The following is a 27,070-nucleotide window of genomic DNA, read 5'->3' on the forward strand; positions in this document are numbered from 1 at the left end:
AGGCTGGAGTTATGTTAATTACATCCTTTCCTTCCTGCTCCCAGAGTACCAGCATACACAGATACCAGCTAAGGCAGCAGGAATCACTCCCTTGCTCTAGTGTGGGGAGGTTGATGGCTGCAGATGTGCCTCTGCTCTTTCCTTTCTTGTGCACAGGTTCTCCCCGTTCTTGAGACAGTTTAACCTGTGAGTGAGTGATGGACGGGCAAGCTGAGACCATCAGACAGGTATTGACCCTGAGCTGACAGTGGAGTGGGTGTTTCCCACCTGAGCTTGCAGAAGTCCTTTAGTATTTCAGAAATGATTTTATGCTACAGGTTTCCTCCCACTCCTTTTTTCTTCCAGCCCTTGCTCATCAGTGTGTATGAGCAGAGGGTTTCATACATATTTGATTTTTTTTTTTAACTATAACATGAAATCTGAATGCTGTATTTATGGCTGCAGCTGTCACTCCTCTGAAAACATGCAGTAAAATGAAGGTTAACAAGTTTGGGCTCTCTGGAAAGCATGTAAAACAGCGCTGCAGAAGGCTTTGTGTCATCACACCGGAGTGAAGAACAGGTATTTTCTGAGGTTCTCCAGTCGGGGGTTATTTATCATCATCTGAAGCAAATACTTTTCTAATTGTATATCCCTGTTCGAAATTCTCAAAACCCCAAATCAAATTCTTTTTCCTTGTACAATATACACAGAAAGTGCAGGATACAGAGCCTGAGGGGGTGGTTTAATAGTTTGAGAATCAGGTTGGCACTAGACAGACTTGATGCAGCCATATGTTCAAATCCCAGGGGTGGCCACTCACCAGGAGGTAGACAATCCTCCATACCATTTATTGTGTGTTCACTTAAAACCAGATGTCTTGATTGCCACAGCTGGAAGAAGAGATATTCTGCCTCTCTTCCATGCTGTTCAGTCCCCCAGCCATATTCACACTGTTCCTGTGTGCTTCCCCACTCCTGTGCGTTCACAGTCTGAAGCTGTGGCTGGTTGATTTTTATGGAGATTTGCTTAAATAAGACAAAATAGCTTTGGGCCTTTCTTCAAACAGCACTTTGGTTTGAAATGTATCAAATGTATTTGGGAATAGTATACTTGGTGCAGATCTTGTTAGAGCCTTAGGGCTGGTGGCTGTGTCTCTCTGGGGTCCCTGCACTCAGGTTTGGGCTTTGTGTGGCTCAGGCTAGTTAAAGTCATAGAATCATGGAATGATTTGGAAGGGACCTTAGAGATCATCCAGTTCCAACCCCCTGTCATGGGCAGGGACACCTCCCACTGGATCAGGGTGCTCAAAGTCCCATCCAGCCTGGCCTTGCACACCTCCAGGGATGGGGCAGCCACCACTGCTCTGGGCAACCTGGGTCAGGGCCTTCCCACCCTCACAGGAAAAGATTTCTTCCTAAGATCTCATCTCAATCTCCCCTCTTTCAGCTGAAAACCATTCCCCTCATCCTATACCTTCACTCCCTGAGGCCCTCCCCAGCTTTCTTGGGGCCCCTTTCAGTACTGGAAGCTGCTCTAAGGTCTCCCCGAAGCCTCTCTTCTCCAGGTTGAACAAACCCCATAGCAGAGATTCTCCAGCCCTTGGATCATTTCCATGACCTCCTCTGGACTTGCTCCAAAAGATCCACGTCCTTCCTGTACCAAGAGCTCTAGAACTGAATTTAGAACTCCAGTTGTGTCAACACAAGACGTGACATTACAGCCGTGCTTATGAGCCTTCCTGGGTCTGACACAGTTCCTGGAAAAGCAGACTGGAGCCAAACTGGGGACCCAGCATGGGTGTTGAGGGAGTTGGGCACCAGTGCAGACCACAGCGCTAATCCAGCAGGGTGTGCAGATGGGATGGGATGTGAAAGCTCTGTCTTATCGATGCAAATGGTGAAACCATCAAGATTGATGGGTCTGGGGTGTGGGAGAGTTCAGACATATTTCTAGTAATCGCATCCTTCCTGTTGTGTGTTGGTTTTGTTTCTAAGATTCTAAAATAGACTGTGTAGGAAGTTGCAAGATTTGGCCTCCTCTGCCCAATTTTGAAGATTAAGGAGATAGAGCTGCTCGGGGAGGCAGCCAAATGCAGCCTCAGTGCACTTCTGAGAAACCTCTTAATGCATGAAGCGCGCTTCTGCCTTGCAAATGCTCACGTCCCTCCCTTTCCCTATCACGTTCGCACTGTAAGGAAATCGAGCGGGCTGTCCTCTCCTGTCTTAATGCCCCATTGCCTGCAGTTAATTAAACTCTGCACGATGCTCAATGCAGTGTGTCAGTTTGGTTAATGCCTGTCAGCCAAAGCAGTAACTCACCCCTCTTGTCTGTGGCTCAGAGTAAACCGTTGTATTCTGCACCTCTAATTCACTCCTCATACTCCTCTTGCCTGGTGTTTGCTGCTCCTCCAAGGTTTTGCCATGCTGAATTCACAGCCCAGAAGGTCCTGATCCATTTTTTTTTAGTATCTCTATTGAAACCGCTTTGGATTTGCCGAGTGCGTGTGCAAATTTAAGAAGAAACTAAAGTAATGGTTGAGTTTGATCAGGTTTCAGACTGCTGGTCACTCAGGAGGAGTGTGTGTTTCAAAGACAAAGTTGGGAAGAGGAGCAGGGGAAGTTCTCAAAGGCAGAGATGTGACAATTTTCTGCTATATGAGCCCAGGATAAAGTTTTTATGATAGCACAGAGTTTATCTGAATATTGTTTGGATGGAGACGCAGGTAGATTTTGTTTATCCTCCTGCAGAAATCTAGGTAAATTTCTTGCCTTGGAGGATACCTCTTTGTGTACAAAGCTGCTTTTTCATGTGCAAACTCACTCCTTCACCTTGTTAACACAGTTGCCTCTCAGTTTGATCTCTCTTAAAAGGTTTAAAGGCATATAGATTAATGTACTTCTAATATTTGGGTTAATAAGGTCCTGTGGCTCCTCTGCTTTTAGTTTTCTAGTTCATAGGTGGAGGCTCACCACTGCTCTGGAGTGGCTGGTGTTGGACCTAGGTTGGTTTGGACCTGACTGATAGAAAAGCTAGTTCTCCCTTGGGTAGCAGAGAGGCAGGCACGGACAGAGGATGCTTCACTGGAGTAATTTGTGCTTCTCTCTCTCTAGCACAACCGTTTAAGGCAAATTTTAGATGGGGATGAACTCAGAAATAAAAAAACCTAATATTAGACAGCAAAGGAAGAAACTCCTTGCTGTGCTCAGATGTCCAAAGGTTGTGGTGGTTTAGCAGCACCAGTCCAGGTCCACAGTCACCAAGGCAATAGCTCATTGCCATGGAAACACTCACCACCTTCTCAAGCGAGAGCATTTGAGCAAGTCCTGATGCTTAGCAAATAATTGCTTGAGATCCACTGTGTATCCCACCCCTTGACACATTTGGGGACTAAGAAATAAAATAACGTGACAGCTTTCACTGTGATCTGTCCATTTTGGAAATCCACAAGGAGGATTTCCATCAGGGCAGAAGCATTTGTGAGCTTGGTTGCTTTCTCAAGGGATCTCTGGTTGCACATGGTTGTTTTAGCTTTGCTAATTTATTAAAGCCACTACACAAGAGATTGTACCTAAACTCTCTCTTGTTCTGACTCTCTTCAAATAAAACCTTGGGTTGCCTGTTTCATACGAAAACTGACATAGCTGTTTGGAGGATATGGACCGGTTTGGCTTATTCCTGGGGCTGCCCCTTCCGTGAGGTCTGGTTAGAGCAGAGAGTGGGAGCAGTCCTTCCTGTGTGCTTATTCCTCATGGTTCTTGCTGTGGGAGAAGCATTGCTTCTGCTAGTCAGAGCCGTGGCAGGGATGTGAAAAACTGCCAGGAGGAAAGCCTGAATGTGTCATGAAATGATAGAATCATTTAGATTGGAAAGAACCTTTGAGATCATCGAGTCCAACTGCCAAGTCCAGCACTAAACCATAGAATCATAGAATAGTTTGGGTTGGAAGGGAACTTAAAGATCATACAGTTCCAACACCCCTGCCATGGGCAGGGACACCTCCCACTGGATCAGGGTGCCCAAAGCCCTATCCAGCCTGGCCTTGAACACCTCCAGGGATGGGGCAGCCACAACTTTCCTGGGCATTTCCCTAAACCATCTCCCGGTGTGCCACATCTACATGGCTTTTAAACACCTCCAGGCATGAGGACTCTACCACTTCCCTGGGCATCCTGTTCCAATGCTTGACAGCTCTTTGGATATCAGGAAAAATTTATTCACCAAATCTAAAGGAAGGTTGCAAATTAAATTTGGAGGTTTTTTTGTCTGAGCTGTCCCTGTCCGACAGCTTTTCCCCAGGTGAACACAGGGGCACAGAGTGATTTGACGATGCCCCAGCGCTGACATTGGGGAGCAAGCAGTGCAGCGAGCCAGAGCTCAGCTCCTCTGCCTGGAGGGTTTCTCCCGACTTGGTTCCTGAACATAGCATGGTGGGAAGGGCAGCGTAGAGGATAGCGTTTCCTTGACAGGGGCCAAGCGTTGCCTGGTGTCACATCCAAGGAGGAAAAGGGCTGCCTGGCTCCTCACCCAAACCAGGCATCTTCTGGAGGAGCGCTGCGTCTTTCACCTTTGCTTTCCTCTACTTTAGAGCTCCCTTTTAAATGACAGCAGCGCATAATTGCATCTCTTTGGCATTCATGGCGTCAGTGCTGATGATTTGAGAGGCGTTATTATATTTGCCATTAGCAGTGTAATTAGTGTTAGCACAACAGTCTCCTTTGCTGAACTAACAACCTCCAAAACCCAATACATCCATGCCACCAGCTTGGGAGAGTCTCTGCTCTCAGTTGCTCAACAGTCTTACATCTTCTGCAACTCAGCACTGCAGCCTTGTAGTAGTAGCAAAATACAATAATTTTAATTAGTACTCCTGTTATTAGGGCTAATATAATTGAATTTCCTTATTTCGGCAGTGATTTTATTTCATTATATAAAACCAGAATCGCTGAACTCTTTTTTTCTGAATTATTTCGTTCCTATAACAATAGAAACATGCTGCAATTCCAGGGCATGCTTGGGGTGAGACATATTTCATGGAAAAGCAATGAAACAATACAATGAAAAGTCACCTCCTCATTTTAAAGTCCTCTTTCCCAGACTTTTATGTTCTTATCTCAATATTAGGCATAAATATTACAAAAGAAACACCTTGAAAAGCTAGCATGGTTATTTTCTATTAATTTTCTTCCTTAGTCATCTGTGAATATTGGCGGTGGTTTAATATAATTTCATTTCATTGGATTCTTTTGTTGAAAAGGTGTAAAAGTGCAAGCATTGGGCCATCTCCAAACTCAGTGGTGGTTCTGCTGAAATCGAGGAATTCTGCCAGGTAGCTGTCTGTGATATAAACAGCTGATGTGAGGAGAAACAAGAGGTGCAGAGCTTTCCTGCTGGTTTCTGCTCACGTTCCGTAATTCCAAGCTTCCACTTCATGCAGTGTTCAAGTGAGGCCACTATGCTGAAGGGCAGCTGTGTCCTGTAGTTCCTTTCTGACCTCGTGTCCTTCGTTGCTTAGCAAAGCAAAGTGCTGTTGTCTCAGGGAGCAAGAGGAATGATGGTGATTGTAGTTGTTATTTTTAAATTTCTGAGTTGGAATGTCTGTATTGCGTACATGCAAGAGCTAAAACAGGGCTGTGAGCTCCCAGGAGTGGCTTTGTTCCCTTGTCTGCAGCAGAAATGATGGTGATGTGTTTCTCGCTACTGTCCATCTGCTCTGATGTGGACTGTTATCGAGGACGCACCTGAAAGATCAGGACACAAAGCCTTCCTCGCTAACTGTAATGGCACATGCTGCAGGCTGCTGGCAAATACAGGCTCTGGTTTGGTACCTTTCCCTCTTTGCTCTTCCTTTTTGATCATTGTGGATGGTTTTAATTGCCACTTTAGTTTGACACTCATGGCTAAGAGGAACATATCAATAATTCACTTGCGAGAACAGCATGGCAGCTCTGATGTACCCATCCGCCCGCTTTGGCTGCAGCACCCTGGGCTGATGGCAGCATCATGTTCTCGGGGACAAAAATAAGTTAGTAACGATTCCTTGGGTTGCTTTAGGTTTGCTGGAGGGGAGAAAAGGTGGATTTCCCCTGAATTTGTTCTTCTGGCTCCTAGCGTGTCTTTGCAGAGCAGAAAGGTGTTGCTGTATCACAGATGTGGATTTGCTGATCGTTATGTTCATGCTGATGAAGCTTTGGAATCTTAAGCTCTTCATGAGTATTTCTGGAAGATGTAGAGAAACTATATCCAAACAGAGTCTGTACCAAGTACAACGCTGTCTTGGAGGACAAAAGGGTTGGAGGTTCCGCTAGCTGTGTTGCTTCCACAGGAATGGCCCTGAGGACAGGCCTTCCTCCGTGTGTGAAAAAGTGGTAAGATGTGTCTACCCACCATAGCAATGTCCTGGATCCTCTAAACCCAAGAGATCTTTTCAGTCCAGTGGCACAAAAATCACAGTAGATTGTTCACCCTCTTGCCTTAAGGCAAGATCAATGCTTCCTAGATTAGGGCCATAAGTGATTTCATATCTTTTAAGATGACTCCAGAAGGTAAACATCCTTGGTTAATGGAAGTCTTTGCTCTCTGCACATCCCAAAGGGAAGCCCATAAAAACCTACCTGTGTCAAAATGTCTGATACACCTACAGGACCACGTGAGGAACTAGGCAGTTAGTGTAGGAGTTAGGAAAAGAGCTTGGGAGTCCTGACAATTGGCATTGCATTGTACACACTGAACCTTCCCTTGGTGACCAAGGAATGAAGGTTTAAGTAGGCAACGTCCCACTGTTCTGTAAGATACACCACCAACCCAAACCATTCTAGGATCCACCCAACAATTTTTTTTCTTCTTCTACTGCAAGATCATTGAAAATCTGTAGAAAAGCTCTCCCCATCTTCTTCTTCTTTCCTTCTTCCACTCAGAAGTCGATTACAGCAAAGTACTCAAATTTTACTGAAGAATTATCCTGTCCTTGAACTTATTCCCCACCAGGCAACTTCAGCTTCTCTTCTTGAGCCTAAAAGATGACTAAGTCAAGGTCTTTGTCAGATACAGACAGAACATATTCCCCATCCTGTTCTTCCCACTAGCAGTTCTCATGTTTTCTTGATGTGCCTCATCTCCCAATACCAGCACACAGCCCGCAAATCACGAATGTGCATTTTTCAAAGGGACTGGCCATAAAGGTCTATTAGCAAGGGATGAGTAATGATTTGACAAAATAGATTTAAGTGGCCCCTTTTGAATCATCTTGGCAGCAATAGAGAGAGTGTGTCCATTTTTTGATTAAATATTTCCATTGCCATTAGCTTGGGTGAAGTAAACAACTTCTATTGAGTTTGCCTGCTAATGACAACCCAAAGGCCTTTGATCTCTCTTAGCAGACGGCAAGCCTGTTGCTTGGATGGGGATAAAGATCTTATAATCGTTACTAAAGCTGCCTCTTGCAGTACAATCAAAGAGTTCGGATACGTTTCTTTGTTCTCTCCATGTTCACGCTCCTGCTACCTTTAGCAGACACGGTCAGAGCCGCGTCCCATAACCTCTGCGCAGTCAGAAACAGGCAGTTGTAGTTTGGCTACAAGATTTTACCAAATAAAATTAACAATTAGCTTAGATTTCTTGTGCAGATTCCTTGAGGCAGTGCCTCTGTGTTCATTTTATTCTGGAAGGGGCTGTTTCCCACGTTCTTTGTGTCTGTCCTTTCATAGGATGTCTCACAATATTGTGTGCTTTTAAATTCTCCAGCTCTTTAAATCTTGTGACTCAGTTTACATCTACAAGGAAAAGATAGCTCTTCTTTCTAGTTAATGAAATTGAATGGAAGGTATTTTTGGCCTGAATATAAAAAAAAAAAGAAAGAAAAAAAGACAATAGATCAGTCTGATACATTATTTTTTTAAGAATGCATGCTTTGTGATTACCCAACAAAGCTGATTTCGGGCATTGAGGCTGATGATTTTTGACCATTTGTTATTGACTTCAGCACAGATAGTGGTCAAGAAAAATAAGGTTTGCAACGGGCAAGAATTGTGTGAATAAATTCCTCGTGTGTCAAGGGTTTTATGGTGAGAGATAAGCCAAATATATTGGATGAGAGTCAGCACAGGCTTGCTAAGAGATGTCATGCCTCACAGATCTGCTGGGTCTTTGAAGGACTCCACCAGAATATGGATAGGAATGATTCAGTCTGTATGATTTCCTTAGATTTTCACCAGAGGCTCTTAAAGGAGCTAAGGTGACATGGGGTGGGATGGCAGTCTGCTCACAGAGAGAAACCTGCTCATATTGAACAGTTGCCTAAGAGAAGAGGGAAGGGGGACAAGTAACAAGGCCATTTCTGAAACCCTGGGAAGTTGCCAGAGGTGTCTCCTGATGTGCTTTGTGCTGTCCTGCATACTCGTGAAACACGCTTCAGTCACGGCGTTGCTGAGAGTGAAGGGATGATCGTGGTTCCGCTTGGCTCCACGCTTAGTCTGAACTTGCTCACACCAGCGCTGGAGGAATGGTTAGGCATTCACTCTCCTCATATTGGGCATATTTCTGTTTTTCTTGTTTTTCAATGAAACTACTCTGTGTATCAGTGCTGACAGGGATGTCCAGTTGGTGGAGTCCACGCAGGAGCAGCTCTCCCAGGTGAGCTATTACAGCTCTCTTGGTGTATTGCTCGAGGCATTCATCCTTGGTTGTTAGCTGGAGAGTTGGCTCCTTCCTCCTGCGACTTCTCGTTTAATAACCAATCCTGAGTACTTCTAGCCTTGTTTGGGGGATTATTTTATAGGGTTTGGGTTTATTTTCATTTTAAGGCTTATTTTTTCAGCCATCTGTCAGACCAAGTGATCCTCCATCAAGATATAATCCAGCTGATTGGCCTACTTTTCAAGAATAGTAAGCTTTAGTTTTGTATGCTACTGCTGATAGCATTTCGTTTTGCCCAGATCCTTTCCTCCTGGGGGTGGAGAAGACAGCAGTTGATCTAATCCAGCTTGGCGTTTACGCCACTTGAAATGAGATTGCATTTTGCTGAATGAAACTGAGAAACGGGAAAGTAATACTGCAAATATGTTATACCGTGTGGGACTTTCTGCCTGGGAACCTTCATAAGGAAGCTACAGCCGAGTTGATTATCCCAGAGAACAAACTCTGATCTGTAGCTCTTCTTGCAGAGGGTGGAAGCGTGGCAGCCAAGGTTTCTTCTGTAGAGAACGCTCCCAGCCAGGAGTCAATATCAAAAGAACATGAAGGTTTCACACAAAAATCCCAGAGAGTATGTGACTTTGCTCAACAGTCATGGCTGGATCACATTAACCCTAATGAGATTTGGTTTTTAATGCCAGAGTGCATCATGCTTGTATGCAGCTTGCTCTGGTTCTCCACCGATGCCTTATTTGCAGCTCTGGAAAGGAGCAGCAGCACGTTTTGCATTTGGCTGGCCGTATGCAGTTGGGTAATTATTAGGAGTGACTTTCATGCCACAGAGTAGAGAGGTAAAAGCAATTCCACAGAGCATTAGGAGATCAAGTAGGTCAATTGAAAGGAGGAAAAATTACCATCGGTTATCTTTGATTAAACTGGTATCGCTCTACATGAAGGATCCCATTTAGAGGAAGACATAAAACTGAAGAGTAGAGGTGATGGAGAGAATAAATTCTCCATTTTTACAAAAGCCAGAGAGTGAATACTCATCAGTAGGCATAAGGAGATCTCTCTCCCCTTCTGTTTCCAGCCTGCTTTCAAGTAGAGCCCATTTGGAAGTCTCTTAGCAAAACCTTTTTTTTTTTTCATCAGAGAGCACAAACTCATCAAAGCCACAGCTTTTAGGAGAGACATTAATGACAGCTCTAAACCCTTCCTGAGAAGGGCTTTTGGTTCTGAGAGATTGTGGTGTCTGGCTGCCAAACACAGGGCAGAAGGCACCTCAGAATAGCAAACATCTTGGTGACCAGGGCAGTCTTCTAGGAGCTGGGGCATCCTGGTTCAAGTCCCTGGTCTCTTTCCAAGGCCAGAGAGCATAAATAACTTTCAGTTTTGCTCACGTGCATGGGAAAGCACCATCCAAACGATTTTTTTCTAGTAAGAGAAGTTATGTCATATGAAAGCGAGGCATTTTCCACGGTTGGAGTCTAGATTGACTAAACTGGTTTGAAGTCAATTTTAAGACAGTAAGAGTCCTATGTTATTATTAAAAACTATGTCAAAATGGTTTACAAAGGAAATATTTCCAAATGCAGACATTGGAAGGCCCACTTGCATTATTATTCTTATTTTTTTAAGGGCAGAGAATGCAGAGGAGGAAAGAAGCCAGGACTTAAATCACTTGGGTATATTTTTATTGTCTTGGTTGTTTGTTTAGTTACCTTAGAAATATCAGAATTATTCCATTTGGTCTCTGACAAGCGAAAAAATGGGAGAAATACAAAGGTCAAAATGTAGCCTTCACATTTGCTAGCAGTCTTCTGGAGTGGCACTTACATTCCCTGATGGCTCTGCTCCAGCCACGAGCTTCTAGCTCTTTAAGCTCCCTCAAAGTGGACCTTGTCTGAGACTGCTTCAGAGGCATTAGAGGCAAATAGCTGTAAAAAGCAAGCGTGCAGCTTGCAGAGTATAGGGCAACCTTGTCTCTTCTGCATAGAATTGCTGCAGAGATGCTTGTGAGATGTTACAGCTTCCCTCCTTCATCGAGTTCTGGGCCAGGGGGTGTTCAGGTTTACTATTGCAGTTGAGCCACACTGCGTGCTTACGTTTCATTACTGATGCTTTCCACGTCTCAGCCCAGCTCTGTCTTTTGAAAGAGCCTGCAGACGCTCCCGAAGCATGTGGATCTGAACACTCTTTCTGTTATTCCAATGTACAATTCGATGTCTGCCCGTGGTGCCTTGGGCTGCTCGTGTGATTGGTTTCAGGCACGCACCATTGTTTTCAGTTCAGTGTTTTCAGAAGGTCCAGGATTGCAGACTGATGCTTATTGCCTGGCGTATTGTGAGTCTGCCTTTAATATAAGTATTATACACACATTCCATTCATGTTCTATTTTTTTGGAAAACGTTAAAGGAATATTTTGTAATTTTGAGCTCTCTTTAGAGATTTCCTCGATTTATTCCCGTTCTATGGTGCTTCAAAATCATTTCTGGACAACTCTCCGCAGCCAAATCTTGGCAACCAGTTCTCCACAGGACACCTCCACGCAGCCAACTCGCCGTGTAGTGGTGCACAGAGCTCCAACTGATGTTCAAGGACTTTGTGGAGCTCAGCGTGTGCTGAAGGGAAGCACCAGCAGCATCTGCTGGACCCCTCGCTGCCAGGCACTTGGGGCTGTCTGTGTAGACGTGTCCCGCGGAGAGTTGGCTGCCGCGGAGAGTTGTCCTTTTCCTCATTTAAGCTATTTTCCACAATTTTTGAACAATATTTCTTGTTAAGAAAGTCTAATCCCTCCCAAACTATTGCTTTAATCTGTCCCAGAAAACTGGTTTTCATCTCACGATTGCTTTCACAGTGGTACGTAAACCCTATGGATGTAATATGGAGCCCAATAATCCATCAGTTAAACAGATTAGTTGTGTAGGAGACTGCATGGCTCAGTGAGTAAAGCAGGAAGGCTTTAATCTCCTTCCGTAGAGAAAAAGCCAGCTCAAGTAGAGCTCTGTGCTCTAAGGTCGATGTTCACTGGAGATGCAAAGGGCTTTCTTCCACATCGTGGATCTCATGTCAGGGATGGACCCTGGAGGGTAGGGGGTTGTGGTATCTTGGTTCTCCTCCCAGATGAGTGAGCACAGATGCCCATCACGAGATGGAAAAGTGCAGTGCAAGGCTGACCTGCCGAGAGGCACCGTCTCCCCCTCCACTGCGAGAGGAGAGCTGCACTGTGGTTGGTATCCTTTTCCATATTTTTTCTCGCCCCCTTTTGCAGCTGGTGACATTGTGACTGAGGTTGCGGGTGTCCTGGTGTCACCTCTCTATCTGTGCAGCAGGCAGAGACACCACTTGGAAAAGCCTTCAGTGGAAAAGCAGAGATTCTTGAATTCTCATCCTGACCTGTGGCTCACTGGGTGAAATGGGTCTTGAAATCATTCGGCACTCCATGACCACAGCTCCGGCAGAGCCGCAGCTGACCCCAGTGCCTGCCCTCTGGGTGACAGGAGCCTCTGTCTGTGAGGAGGAGGAGGCTGTGCACAAGTGCTGGAGGAAGAATAAGTTCCTGAAGGTAGACCTGTTCAGGATGTTGTTCTATGCTTGGCTGTTACTGCTTCTTTGCTAGGAAGTATCAGGACCCATCTCTCCTTTAGGCCTTGGGCACAGCTCACAAATGTCTTTGCAAGTTGTAGACGTAATAAAAAGTAGTTTAGTGCTGGTTATCCAGTGTTGCACTAGCATGGTTTGGGTTTATTTATCCAAAAAGCTCTGCATTTGAACTTTCTCTCCCTCTTCCACCTCATTTTATGACGGCTTGAATGTCTTCTCCACTGCTCCCAGCTTCCGTTGTGCGTTCCTTTTGGGTTTTAATTCCGTGAAATGGTGATGATGCCCGAGACTGCAGACAGGTGAAATCTGTTGCAATGGAGTAGCTGGTAATTGGGAAATGACAGTCAAAAATGGGGTGAAGAGAGAAAATACAGAATGTCCAGAAGCAAAGTGCAAATTGACAGTTCATTATGTCTGCTCTTCCCAGACAGAATCTCTGCAGACCGAACTTTATAAAGCAGAAAAGCCAACATAAACAAGTGCTCAAAATCCCATTGACAGCTTTAGGCCCAGCACTGGAGTAAAAAACAACACAAGTGCGAAGGATGTTTATGAGACTAAATGTTCTGGATTTGTTTACCACTCCTCTGCATCTCTGCCAGCCTCGGCTCTCCCTGTTCAGGAGGAGCCGAATGGCTGCTTTGGGCTCAGGGGGGATTGCGGTAGCAAAAGCACATCTTTTACTTGGGAAACGTCCTTCTTTGTTCGTTCAGCTGGAGGGACCAGGTATCTAAGAGCCCTTTTCTCCAGTGTGATGCAAGCAGGATTGTTTCTACTCAGAGCAAAATGGTGCCCCAACCAAGGCACGGTGGCATCCTGCTGGTGATTGAACCAAACCTGTGCGAAACGGGTAGTTGTGGATGCAGCAATCACAAGAGACAAGGTAGAAGACTGGGGAGAGGGGAAAGAGAGGCACAAAGAGACAGTTACTTGCTTGAAAAAATGCAGTAATTCAGCTGCGTGAAGAGAATCTAAGGCTGCAAGGTCCCACTCCTCTTCTTCATCCTCTTCTTGCAGGGGCCATTAATGACTTGACCATTAAGAGTTTCTCTTTTATTGAATTTCTCTCTGTTCCAGGAAGGCTCTGGGTTTGCGCTGTGGCTTGCTAAACCCAGAAGTATCAGATTCTCAGAAAGAAACCAGTCTTCCGAGGTTTTCAGACCCAAACTATTTATTAAAGGATTTTTTGTCTGTTTATCTGAACTCAGAATGAACTGCTGAAACGTTTGAGGTCTGTCCCTAGCAAAAACACGGGTTTGAATCTCTGAAACATTCCGCAGCATAAATATGGCCTTCAAAGTGAGCAGAGGTGGCTGTGCTTTCCTGGGACATGTTTTGCCTGGAATCAAGGCTAACTGTTGCTTTAAACTCACATTCAAGGATGCTGAAATCGTGCAAATTGATCCTATATGGTTTCTGCCCTTCTTGTGAATGGTGGGAAAGTTACTCCTGCAGCCAAAGTGTGAGGATTCATTTGAATCTGGGATCTGTAAACTTTGTGATCGGATCTGAACCTTTTTGGCATGTTGGCTGGGTCCTGCCAGAGGGACTTGTGGGTTAAACCATTCTCTGTGCTCCTTTTTGCTGACTGTCTCCAGGATGGCAGTTCCCTTTCCAGACTCCATGTCTGGCACTGTGGGACAGCATTGCCCATCACCTTCTGCGTTGCATCTGTTGTGGGGATTCCTTGGCATTTCATGGCCTCATGCAATGCCACCTGCTTGCCCTTTGGCCTGTCCCATCTCCAAAAACCTGGACTGATGTAAAGGTCTAAGCATCACAGCAGCAAGAGGTGTGGAGGTAGCCAGAGCTGATGAGGGGTTGTGCTCTCTCGTGGTAGCTTGAAAGGGAAGTTGTCACTGATAAAGCTTGGAGCCCTACTGTCGGGAACTGTTTTCCTTCTGTCAGAGTTGTTGAGGTTTACAAAATATTTGGCCAAAAGCAAAAAATACAAAGACTCTGTTGGAAGTGTGTTTCTTTGATGCCAACCTTTTGTTTGTTAACCATTCCTTGCCAGAAAGGAAGCTGCATTTTGTCACGCAACTATGTCTCAAGCAAAAAGCCTGGAATTTCCTTTTCTGAGAAGGTCAAAACAAGACATTGCAGCAAGTTTGAAGCTTTGCTGCAACTTCATTTTCTTCCAGCCATGAGGTTTGACAAAAGTGGTCCTTGCCACGAAAAGTTTTGTTTTCAGCAAATCAACGTTTTGTTTTTCCCAAAGAAAAAAGCTCCTGGAAAAAATCCAGTTCTGGGTTTGGCCTAAGTTTGAACAAAACAACAGTGTCTCCTAGTGGCTGACTCCAGGGGAATGGACGAATCCACCCTAGCTTGCATGTGTCTCTTCCTTGACTCTCCTTCTAGGTCTTTGCTCATCAGGGAGTGAGAGAAGTGGGAAAGGAATTGTGCTCTAAGCAACAAACCATTTCATAAGGCATTAAAATATCCATGGCAGGCTGTTTAGTAGGCTCCAGTTGGTGTTGAAAGAAGGTAATTACATTTGAAGGCTGTATCACTGGATGCTTGGCTCATCTGCTGTTCAGCTTCCGCTCTAATAATACAAAAGCTCGCGTCGACGGCTTAGCCAGCATGCAGGGCTATCCATCCTTGTCTTAGCCCAGTGGGTCCTGCCTCCTTGTCACTGCAGGATCGTGTGCCAAACGTCTTCTGTTACAGAGGTCTTTGTCATCAAATTAGTTCTGCCTCACACCACGTATGATCACTAAAGGATAATGAAGATCGTGTCTGAGTGACTCTGCAGGGTCAACATGCTCGCTGTCAGCCTCGTCCAGGCATCCCCCATCATCTTGATCTGCTGGATCAGGTCCTCATCACAGCTATCCATGAGCTCATCTCTGCCACCTCCTTGTCCTGTTCTTTCCCTTCTCCTCACACCCTCTCTCCCCTCCCCTCAGAGATCGCTGCGACTTTTCTCCTCCCCTCTCTGAACTCGGATATGAAGCAGAAGTCGCGGCACTGGAGAGTCAGCAATAAGGGCACCAAATTATCGAAGGGATTTGGCAAATGAACTCAAACAATGATATGAGCAGATTAACTGGTGTCGATGCTGTGTGCTCAACAGAAAAACCTTGGGTTAGCTTAGAAAACACGGGATTTTAGAGAATAACAACTTACAAATTCTTTTTATTCGCCTGAGGGTGTTTTTAAGTTTGTTCAGCTTAGGCTTTTCAGGCTGGACGCTGGCTTCTTGGTGGTGACTCCTGCAATTGTCTCGTCATATTTGCATAGCTGCAGGACTGGGGCTTTTGAAACGAACACCAGTTGTCCCAATTTTCGCGATAAAATTGTGACTCTTGGCAGCACATCTGGCAGCAGCAAGGTGAGGTTGGAGAACGCTGAACACAGTTTGACTCTGGCAGGTGAGGCTGCTGCTGTACTGCAGACTACGAGGTGCTGAGGGAGCAGTGGGCTGGTTCTGTGTTTCCCAGCAGAAAGAGCGACAGAACAGCCCTGTCCCTTCCACGCTGCTCAAGCTGCAGCTTCCCTGCTGGTGGCCGTGTCATTAATTTCCCAACCTCAGCACGCTAATGAGCCATCCATGACCTGCCATGAACACCCCGTCCCAAGGGGCCCTCAGTCTGCTGCCCGGAGGGACACAAGAATTTAGCAGGTTATTTTTCGTCTTATTAAGAATGCCCTTGTGTAACCTCAGGGAAGCCTGAACTACTGGTGCTGCGCTGCTCCTGACAAATAGGTCGAGGATGCTGTGAGCGTTGTGTCCCATCACCACTGAGCAGGACAGGCGCTTGGGACCCCACAGGGCTGTTTCAGTCTTAGCCTTTTCTAGGGAGGTGGTTGGATGCCATCCTAGAGCAGCCCTTTTCATTGCAGAGGGAAGACCTCTGCCCAGGTTGCTTTGGCATCGTAAGGGTGAGGAATAGCATGGGTGAGTGCTGATTGATGCCAAAGAGGGAATCGCTGTCCTTGCAGCAGGGAGGGTGCAAGGATGGGCTTTTCGGATGCATCGTGCAGGCATCGGGGCCACCCCTTGCTAGAGACTAAAGGACTGAAAATCGTGCAGTCCTTCCGCTGTTGTCCTGTTGTGATTAGTGTCTGTAGATTGTAATCAGGAGAACTGAGGCTCTTAGTGCTCTTTTAGTGCATAAATGGATGAGCAAAAGGCAGTCTATTGCATAAAGTAATTTCGCTTATGAATGATGGCTCATTAGCAGCCCACAGACTGTCTGCCTATAGCAGAGGACCTGTGGGCTCTTCCTGCATCTGAGTTAACTCTTTCATGCTCTCCTTCGATTGCCAAGGGTTGAGTTTGCAGAGTGTAGGGTTAAATGTGCTCGTGCTGCACTATTGCAATGGTCTTCTCCCTTCAAAGCCTTGAATAATGCAACAACACCCCAAAAAACTGCCAGCATTTGACATAGTGTCTGATGACTGATGGGGAATAAAGGAAGCCATTATCAGTCAGGAGATGAGCCAGATATGAAAACACCTTTTTCTAGACTACATTGTTACACTGAGGAAATGGAAAAGGCTCATTTTCTTTTGCAAAGGAAGAGGTCTTGAGCGTTAGAAATGCTCATTGCAGAGCCTGCCTCTCTTTGAGGGAGCATCTCCAGTAAGTGAGAAAACCCCATCCCACCTTTTGCACCTGTTCCTGCTATGCCAGCGGTGTTATCCCTGTGTTTGGAGCCTCGGTGCTGGGCAGACATTGCTGCGCTTCTCAGGAAAGGAACAGCTAAGGCTCTGTTTGAGGAGCAAGGTTGTAATTTTGTGCTGGTGACAGAGGAGGGGAATGGAAACAGCATTTCTTGGCTTTAAGCTGCATGTAGCCTTGTACACTTGGAGAAGCCTGCGCTGATCCGGGAGGGAATCCTGATACTTGTGGCCATACTGCTGTGATTTTAACAAAATCTGTACGTTACTAACCAGGACTTCAGAAGGAAAAATCATCTTGGGGTTTTTTTTTTTGAGGACAGTTTCCACAGGGGGATAAAACTGTTGATCCTACTGACTTTCATTGGTATTTGTTTTCCTAATTCTCTTAAGAAGTGTCTGCAAGAAGTGTGCTTTGTGTATGAATAGAGCTGTGCTGTGTTAACAGTGGTCCTGCTTTGGATGTAGCAGTAACCATATAGCCCTGCTGGGGTTCATGCAGTAAAACCAGCCTGACTAATGCAAGTCCAAACAGAAGCCTTACGAGCCTTACTAGCCATTCACCTGGACAGTTGTATCTTGCAACAATGAACAAGCCCTCTCCTTTGCATAGCTTTAAGTTTTTAGGCCCATGTTTTGGGTGCGGTTGTTCTGCAGCTGCTCCAGAAATGGGCTGGGATTCTGTGTTTCCAGTAAAGCTCACAGGGACTATCCATGAGGCTTGTCTGCTGTTCTGCTCAGGCACTTATCTGCCTCTGTTGCTCTCCAGAAGGAACATGGGAAGATGTAGCATTTGTGCACGATTAGGACAAGTCTCAGAGTGGGAGGACCATACCAGCCTTTAGCCATTTCGTCTGTGCATCTGTTTGACCACATTGCTTTTTGCCCCATAGCCGGACGAGTTGACCAACGCCTTGGAGATCAGTAACATCGTCTTCACAAGCATGTTTGCCCTGGAGATGCTCCTGAAACTCCTTGCCTTTGGCCTCTTCGGCTACATCAAGAACCCGTACAACATCTTTGATGGGATCATAGTTGTCATCAGGTCAATGCCAGTTCTTTCTCCACTTTTCTGCCGAGGGCTCAGACCAGTTGGGAATTGGGATGGGGAACAGGAATGACATGGCATGTGTTAATCCAGGGCTCACTGGCTATGATGGGCTATAATTAGGCTGGCCTTTTAGATTCCTGTCGTTAGAACAGCTGTCCAAAGTAAATGGACCTAGCAGATGGGGAACAATATCTATTTATGCCATGCATCTGGCACTGAGGTCCATTTTCCACTGAAGTGCAGAATGGCTGGTCCTGGGAAAGAAGTACTGTGAGTGTCCATATCCCAGAAGCGTACCTTCTGTCTCCTGAATTAACTCATAACTCCGGCTGGAATAGGGCAAGCAGGAGGGTAAGAGAGGACGGACACTGCTCTGCTGCCCTCTCCCAGGGGAACACTATTCCAACTAAACTGTGGGTGTCACAGCATGGGAGTGAGAAACTTGTACAGCACATCTCTGTGCTGGGATTCGTCCTAGCAGTGTTCTTCACCCCTTGATCGATAATTTGGGGCAGAGAAGTCAAGTGAGACAGAAGATACAAACCAGGATAGTGTTTTTTCTTCAGGGGACCCATCCCTTTAATTCAGGGAAGTGAGGAGCAATAGGGGCCCAGAACAAATGCCAGTCCGTGGCCTCATCAAACCAACCCATCCCAACAAATGGGAATCCCTCTGGATATTAGCTTGGTACAAAATCCTAATCCGCATTTTGTAGCTATGCTTGTGGCTGATTGTAGTGATTCTCAGGAGACGTGCTCTGTTGTGAAGAGCCAGAGAAAGCAAGGGAATTAAAGAATCAAGAAACCAACTGTAAAGGATCTAAGTTGTGCACGAGCATATGGGTCTGCACAGCTGGGAAGTGAAGGTGTTTTTCAGAAGCAACAAAGCAAGAGGCAAATAAACTACCCCTGTAGGGCTCAAGTGGTGGGAAATCCTATAAGAAACGAGCCTGCTCAGGGCTTTCACAGTACACTACTGCTGTTTACAGTTCTTCTGGTGTTCCTGCAGTGTCTGGGAGATCATCGGCCAGTCGGATGGAGGCCTCTCGGTGCTACGAACTTTTCGGCTGCTCCGGGTGCTGAAACTGGTGCGATTCATGCCCGCCCTCCGTCGCCAGCTGGTGGTCCTGATGAAGACAATGGACAATGTAGCCACCTTCTGCATGTTGCTCATGCTCTTCATCTTTATCTTCAGGTATCAGTGGCTGCAGCTCTTCTTGATTAATTCATTTTTGGTTTGCTTAAGTAATATGTAGATTAGAATGATGATATGCTGTGTTTGCTAGGCTAAGTGATAGAAGTGCTCACAATAAACTGACAAGCAGACACTCAACAGACTATTTACCTCTTTTCAGTCTCCATTTTTCATGCAGTACTGTAATTCTGTAGATGAATGAAGTACACAAACAAGCAATAATTGCTCTGGAGCTCCTGGGAGGCTCGTTTAGCTGTGTCTCAGGAAGCTGTTAGTAACTGGACGCAACCTTTGAGATGGAGGTCATACAGACTCCCAGACTTCTGTCTGTTTGACCCTATAATGCTCCTCAGGATCCTGCTCTTGGACACCAGTTGGATTAGGGAGCTGGCAATATGGTTTGTCATTTTCTAGACAAAGAAGATCCTTGATTTGACTTCAGTGTAGGCAGTTGTAACAAAATGTGACACACAAAAGCCAAACAGCAGGGTTTGATCAGTGATCACGTCAGTGGTGGAGCAGAGCCCTTCTTTCTGGGAAATACCGTGGGCACACAAAATGCTGAGGGGAGAAAAGTGTCCAAAAATCACTGCAGTCCTCCGTGCAGCCATATTTCACACAATAATGTGTTTCTTCCATCTCCTTTTTTCCCACACTAGCATTCTCGGCATGCATCTTTTTGGATGCAAGTTCAGCCTGAAAACCGATACGGGAGACACAGTTCCAGATAGAAAGAATTTTGATTCCTTACTTTGGGCCATTGTGACAGTATTTCAGGTAAGTTCTGGATCCTCTGGGAAGTTTTAATGTAGACCACTTGGACAAGTAATTTCACTTTATAAAAACACAAACTATTCCAGTACATGTCAAATTTGGACCGAAAGAGAACAGTAGAGTTATTAGGGCAAAATGATTGTGGTCGTGAGTAGGCTGGTCTCTAAGCCCCGATAAAGAAGCAATCGGTAGTGCATATCTGTAAAGTAAAGTCTACAAAGGCCTGGAAATCCACTCTTATTTTTCTTTCATAGTCATTATGATCAAGACTCATAGTCTGCTCTCTGTTATGCTCCTGTTCTGTAGATCTTAGTCTCCTGACTTGCCTTCACTGCCCCAAAAAATGTACTTTGCAAACAATTTCATTTAACTGGGGATGGCAAATACTGTCACAAATCGGAGTTGGAGGTGCAGGCTGTAGATGCTGGGAAAGTCTTTATATTAAAGTTTTGTTTCTTCTGCAGACAAGATCTGTTATGTGCTTGAAAGTACTGGCGTATTCCACAATGGAGCGATAAGCTGCTATTTCCAGGGCATTCTAAATATAAAGATTAGTCTTTTCTCTTTAAAACCTCAGTCCTTAGAGCCCAAGTGCAGCAGAACACCATGTAAACAATGTTAAGCTAAGTTTCTGAATGCAGAGTAGCATTCACTGCAGTATCAAGGTGGAAACCAGTCCAGGCTCTTCACTATGAAGAATATAACTTATCGCAAAGTTTTCCTTCCTGCAAAGCAGCAAGGAGAAATCTGCATTAGTTTTACAGGTTCGTATTTTTCTTTTACCAGCATAAATACAGGTTTCTGCATTGATTAGAAATAGAGTTGGTTCAGGCCTGCATCCCATGAAGGTTAAAGTGTAGTGTGACTCAGTGCAGCCAACCACGTTCCTGTCCCCAGAGCTACCTTGTTTTGGAGAGGGTTAGAGGCCATTTTCATTGCAAACATAAATTAATGTGGAGCATGAATCTGTCATTCATTATTCATAGGCCTCTGGATATTTGAGCTCCAGGAAAGCTAGGAAAGTGGGAATCTCTGAGGGAAGTGCCTTGGAGCGAGACTTTGCAAAGATGTGTATTTCTTGCCTGGCTTGTCAGTGTTTTTACATAACAGAAACCACCTTACTTCCCTGAGTTTCTTGAGACACCCCATTACATTTATCTCATCAATTATGTCTCCTACGCTTTCCTTCACTCCAGGCAGATGCCTTATAAAGAGCAGCAGCTCTGGCCTCAGGTCTGTTATGTTCTGATGGTTATCAGAGGTGGCAGTATCACTGCCAAATAATGGGACTCTATCAGTGCATCCCTCACGTTACCGTACCCAGGATCTGAACCAGTCAACTGTATGGGCAGCAGTGTGTGAGATCCTCCTGTAGAGACGGGCGGTCTGGCCAGGAGAGAGCTCTCACATGCAAAGACCTAAATAAAGGAATATTGTACTCTCTTATCTCATGAGACCTGTTAGTGATTATGCTCAGAAAAGGTCGAAAGGAAAGGTAGAAATAGATGAGTCAGTATTTGAATGTAGCTGCTGTGCATGAGAGAGGTGGAGTAATTAAGAGTCTTCCCCTTCACTTCTCTGCAGATCCTCACTCAAGAGGACTGGAACGTGGTCCTGTACAATGGGATGGCATCTACATCCTCATGGGCAGCACTCTACTTTGTGGCTCTGATGACTTTCGGCAATTATGTGCTCTTCAACCTTCTTGTTGCTATTCTAGTGGAAGGCTTCCAGGCAGAGGTAAGAGATCTGAGCAGAGGGAAGGAGAAAACTGAGAAGCACATGTAGGGGTGAATCCATATCAGTGCAAACATCTAGCCACGCAAGCAGCCCTAGATTTAAACTCGTGGGGGTAGGTGAGCTGGGTTGGGCATATGAAGCTCTTGTGAATATGTCTTTGCAAATAAGGCCGGCTGGACTTGATGTGGGACTTGGGAGACCAATACTTGGGTTGATTTGCCTCTTGTGTGACCTAGAGGAAAATAATTTAGGATTATTTTAACTCAACCAAATCTCCCGTGTGTCTAGTGTTTTGTTTTTCTTCATGGTAGACCTCAAGCCTTCCACGTATCTGTAAGTGGTACTCATGGGGACCAAGTAGGATGTGAACTGGCTCTCCATCCAGGCCTTTCCTTGTGACTCCATCCCTTAGGTTTTATTTGAGGCGAGTAGCACAGCTGTTCAAAAGCTTTCTTGCAAGGTTACAAACATTACATTTTGAGATACTTAGGATGATATAAGACATAGAAATGCTAAAGAGATTTTTACCTGCACCTGAAAATAATGTCTGTATCAAGTTAATGGGAATTTATGATAAACTGTAGGCATCTCATTTTCTCTCACATGACAAGCAGTAGAGAAATGATTTTATTTCTCAGTCAAAAGTGATACACCATGTCCTGATCTGAACTAGGCAGGAACCTTAGCAGCTGTGCAGGCAATCCTGTGCCGGATGATCCAGAGGAGCAGGCCACACTGGTGTGAGTGGTGTTAACTGGTATAGTACTGGTGTGAGATGGGGGGGCCTCTTAAGTTTTTCTCCCTACTGGCAAGTTCACTCCAGATCTGCTTTCAGTGTCCTGAGAGAGTGAAAACGGCCATCCCCTACCCCGCTCTTCTCCATGTTCGTTTCAGATCATAGCAAGTCTGTTTGGAAGAGATTTTAAGTGAGGATAATCTCTTTCAGTTGTAAATATAACAATGAATGTGCATATATATATATATATAACCCAGAAAAAAATTACTCTTTCAAAGTCCTAGCGCAAATGGAAATGACTTTGAGACTTAGCAAAATTCACCCGGTCCCGGTTAAAGTTAAGAACAGTGACATCAAAAGGGCTTTTACGTTACACTTGGGAATTTTGTAATTGTTGCTTTTTATTTCTGCAACCATCAAGAAGGCGAAGTTTGCTTTGCGCTGGGCTGAGTTTAAATCACACTTAGACAAACCTTCTCCAGCTATGGAATATAATCAAAATATCCATGGTCCAAAAATTCCCTTCTCTCAAGCCAGCGCAGCCACATTTGTGCCTTTCAAGGATGTCTGCTTAGATTCATTATTAAAACATCCCTCCTAGCTTCCTCGCAGCACTAGCAGAGGAAAATTAATTGAAACAACAGGAGCCAAGCCCCAGTTTGGAAAAAACCAGCCCTGATCTACATGGCTCAGAGCTGTTTCATGGATGGTGAGGGTGGTGAGTGCCACCTGCACACACAGGGGAGATGAAAGTGGTCCAGCTCATCGCTTGCAAAAGGAACAGCTCTGCACTGCATTAGTGGGTGTTCAATGTCTTGTAGAATGTGGTCCATGCCCTGACCATCCGATACAGCTGACTTTCCAAGATCTTTCCAAGAACAAGCCTCTACTCCTTATGGCAGCAACAAGAATTCATGCTGACCCTATTTATTTCCCAATTCCTATAGTTTTCTGTGTCACCAATCTCAGCATCTCCTGGCTTTGGATGCTGTAACGCCTTTGCCATATTCCTGTTCTAGTGCAACCTTTTGGAGATAGAGGAGGACATTTGAGCCACTAAATAAGATGAAAGCAATGAATTGCCAGTATTTCTGCAAGCTCTGCAGTAACTGCAGTCTTCCAGCCCAGGAGGTTTTTTTCCCTAGGAGAGTTGTAGATGTATTCAGAGTGATTGTGCTGGACCTCATTTATGCTAGAAAATAACACAGACCGTAGCAGGCTAAAGTCTGTGCTAAAGTAGTAGATTTTCCTGAACTGAATGTCAAAACAATCAATAGAGTTGGCCATGTGGTAGCTCAGAGTATTTGGTGGCCACACGTGTCAGATGTCTTCAGATTCTACCAACCAGCAAAGCTGGATGGAAAAAGAGGAGATGCCGGGGAAGCCCAAATGGACGATAAAGAGCGTGTGTGATCCAACTGACTGGAAACTGCTCCTGCTCAAGCAATCTTGCATTTAGGCACTGAGAGCCCTTGTGCAGCACTTTGTACCTCTTGTTCCTGTTTGCTTTAAGCCAGAAGAAAGTCTTCTCTGCTCATCAACAAGGCATTTTGCAGGTATCTTTATACAGTACAAATCCCGTTCCTTACCTGCCTTCTTGGAGGCTGAATTATCTGCTAATGTGAAGGCAGAAATGGGCAGCCTCGTGCCATCCTCCCTGAGTGCATGATTACAGACCCAGCTGAGTGGCTGTCATTTCCTTGCTCAGCCTTTAATGGCTCCTTTCAGAGCTGTTACAGACCATGATTTAAATGTGTGTAGGGAGTAGTTTTCAAAGCTTGTATTATTCACTCAGTGGTGCCTCAGAAAAGGCCAGCAACCACAGGCATGACATTTGCAGGGCACATTTTCCTCTCCGCTTCCATTTATTATAAATCCTGACATTCAGCCTATGGGCTTGTCAGTTGTCTCACAGTGAGGTATGAGCTGTGTTACAGAAAACCCTTCTCAGGGCTGTATTTCAGCTACCAGGGCTCAGTTCACGTCTTACACTTACAAATGCATAACTTAGCTCTGGTTGTAAACCAAAGATGTTTCCAGTCTCCATAGGCGACTCTCAGGAAGAAGTATCAGTGGAGCCGGGTTTTGTTTTGCCAGCCCTGGTTCTGTTGGGGATATAGGTAGAAATTCTTGTTTCAAGCTCTTTGACTTTGCCCTCTTACAGGGTGATGCTCTTTCTACAGACGACACTGAGGTGCACTTCTCGTCTCTTCCCTCAGGTGTTTCTTTTGCTTAGGTGGAGAGTGGCTGCTGGGAGCCTTGTGCAGCTAAGAGGATGCCCATTAGAGCTGCTCTGAGCTCTGAACATCAGCAGTGTTTGAGCGGCGACACCAGAAATTATACTGTGAATCACAGAGCACAGTTTGATCTCAGGTTCCAGTCTGCCTGTGGAGCAAGTTTGGTAGGAATATCCCTAGAAGAGAATAGGCTTAAATGGCCACAAAACCATTTTTAGCACATTTGTGCTTAGGACAACAAGCAGCCAGACTTCAAACAGGACCATAATTGCACATTTGTGCTTATATTGTTCCCATGTCATTTTGAAATCTACCCCTAAGCTTCTCTGGAAAAGCAGACAAACCTTCCAAAATTATGCAAATCTTTCATCTACCCTGCACTAATGCTTCTGCTCCAAAACAGTGAAGATGAATAAGGGAGCTTAAGCCTTTAGTCATTCTGTCTGTGTGCCTGCACTGGTTACCAATCCATCACAGATGAAATTAAGTTCACTGCCACTACAGCACCGGGTCTCTAGAAACCATGGTGATTTGTTCAGGCATCAGTTAAGGAACTGGGCTCCTTTTCCTAGGATCAGCTGCTTTAATCCAACCATTTGCTACTAATTTGCACAGCCTTTCTGCAGTCTTGATGGATCAAGCCAGTCATGCCAACTGCCTGCTGGAATCTCTCCTCTCTTCAGACGCCCTCAGCAGAGGGGAACCTGACCACAGCTCTTCTCTCTCAGGCTCGTACATTATTTAGGCTGATCACTTCTGGTAGCAGAGGCAGATTTGTATGAAAGGGAACAGTGACTGGACTTTCAGGAGGAAAGCCAGTTGGAGGTAGCTGGCTGTTCTCTGTCTTGAGATGACGCTGTGCTGCCAGGCCAAGTGGCCTCATTCCCTTCTGCCTCAGCTTCAGTGTTGCCAAGAGATTTCCCAATACAATCTCGATTACCAGCCAGGATGAAGAAAACAAATCAGGTCTGGGTATTCAGATCTAAGTCAAATTTATAGTGCTGTCAAATAAAGCAGAAAAACCCTTCAACATCCTTTACCGTTACAACTGAAATGCTTTCAGCTGGGATCATGGAGAGCGCAGATATGGAACCCTGCAATGCCAATTTTTCTTAGTCACTGCTCCGATTACTGCTGTCCTTCCGTGATCTCCCCTGGGACACACTGTTCAGCAAAGGAAACGCAACGACATTGCAGGAACAGTAGTCACAATCACAATATCATCCTTTTTGTCCAGAGTACAAAAATGAATCAAAACAAGGAAGAGGGACTTAGCCGGGGTTCTATCCTCCTGGTTCTTAGGGCCACACTTTAACCAAGGGGGAGCTGAGGTATCTCCGAGCTGCTAACTCATCCAAATGGCATTTGTGCCGCAGTTTAAACGAATCTTGTCTGTTAATTATCCTTCTCCTCTCTGCAGGGTGATGCCAGTAGGTCAGACACAGATGAGGACAAGACATCTGCCAACTTTGATGATGATTTTGAGAAGCTAAAGGACCTCCGAGCAACAGGTAGGATTTTGTCATTATGCTTTCCTGGGAATCTGAGAGCTACAACTCTGCTTCCACAGTCAGCTTTGCAGGGAAACTTACAGGGGAAAGTGGAAGAATCTGTTTCATTTGGCAATTAACTTGATGGCTATGTAAACAGACCAGCTATGCAAAAAGTGTTGGGAAAGCTAAATGAGCATTGATATTTCCTTTAAACAGATGTTTTTTCTAATTTAAACCGTACCAGAACATTTAGATATATATTTCTCATTGTTTCTCCTGTATCATTGGCACAGAATGGTTTGCTGACAGCAATATTCTCACACCACTTCTTAGCAGCTTTTCAGATCAATCATGTTCTCATCTGTTCCTTTTGGTTTCTTACACAAATGCACTTAGGTGAGGTGCGGTTGATGGAAATGTTGCTGTTCATTTGTGTTACAGGAACGTCTGGCAATTGATTTGAAGTAAGGCCACAATGTACTAAGCCACCATCAACATGGAATAGTAGGTGACGGCCTTCACTGTGCAGAGTTCGCAGGCTGATGGGACAGGCAGAGATCACATATTTTAACGGAGTGAATAGCATGATGGTAAACAGGAGCCAGTTTAGTTCCTCTAGGCTTTGATCCTCAGTTTGGGTCTTTGTCAGGATTACTTTAAATGCTTTTGAATGGAGATTTTTTTTCAGCTAAGGAAATGATATTGATTGTGGTGGGCACAGATGGAATTCAGCTGAGGAAGGGGCAGAAGTAATTTGTAGGGGAAGCGAGGTGGTAGGTGCCCCATCTCTGGAAACGTTCAGGGTCAGGTTGGATGAGGCTCTGAGCAGCTTGATTGAGTTGAAGATGTCCCTGCTCACTGTAGGGTCTGGATAACCTGTTAAAGGTCCCTTCCGACCCAAAACATTTTGTGATTCTATGAAGAAGAGAGAGCTGGATCACAGCAAGGTGATGGAGCTGCTCAGTCTGCAGATAAAGCAACAAATTCCAAACACTAAATGATC

General features: G+C 45.2%; 1 protein-coding gene across 5 annotated transcripts in view; it reads left to right on the forward strand.

Moving 5' to 3' along the window:
* Positions 1-27,070, forward strand: part of CACNA1H (calcium voltage-gated channel subunit alpha1 H) — a 247,510-nt gene that overhangs the window by 174,802 nt on the left and 45,638 nt on the right. For all 5 annotated transcript variants that reach the window (XM_054080691.1, XM_054080692.1, XM_054080694.1 and 2 more), the window contains exons 11-15: positions 17,736-17,887; positions 18,902-19,087; positions 19,747-19,864; positions 21,446-21,601; positions 25,995-26,085. In XM_054080691.1, the coding sequence (XP_053936666.1) occupies positions 17,736-17,887; positions 18,902-19,087; positions 19,747-19,864; positions 21,446-21,601; positions 25,995-26,085 (703 nt within the window). The remainder of the gene's footprint in view (positions 1-17,735; positions 17,888-18,901; positions 19,088-19,746; positions 19,865-21,445; positions 21,602-25,994; positions 26,086-27,070) is intronic.

Source organism: Cuculus canorus, chromosome 15 (assembly GCF_017976375.1).
Source record: "Cuculus canorus isolate bCucCan1 chromosome 15, bCucCan1.pri, whole genome shotgun sequence".
NCBI classification, from domain to species: domain Eukaryota; kingdom Metazoa; phylum Chordata; class Aves; order Cuculiformes; family Cuculidae; genus Cuculus; species Cuculus canorus.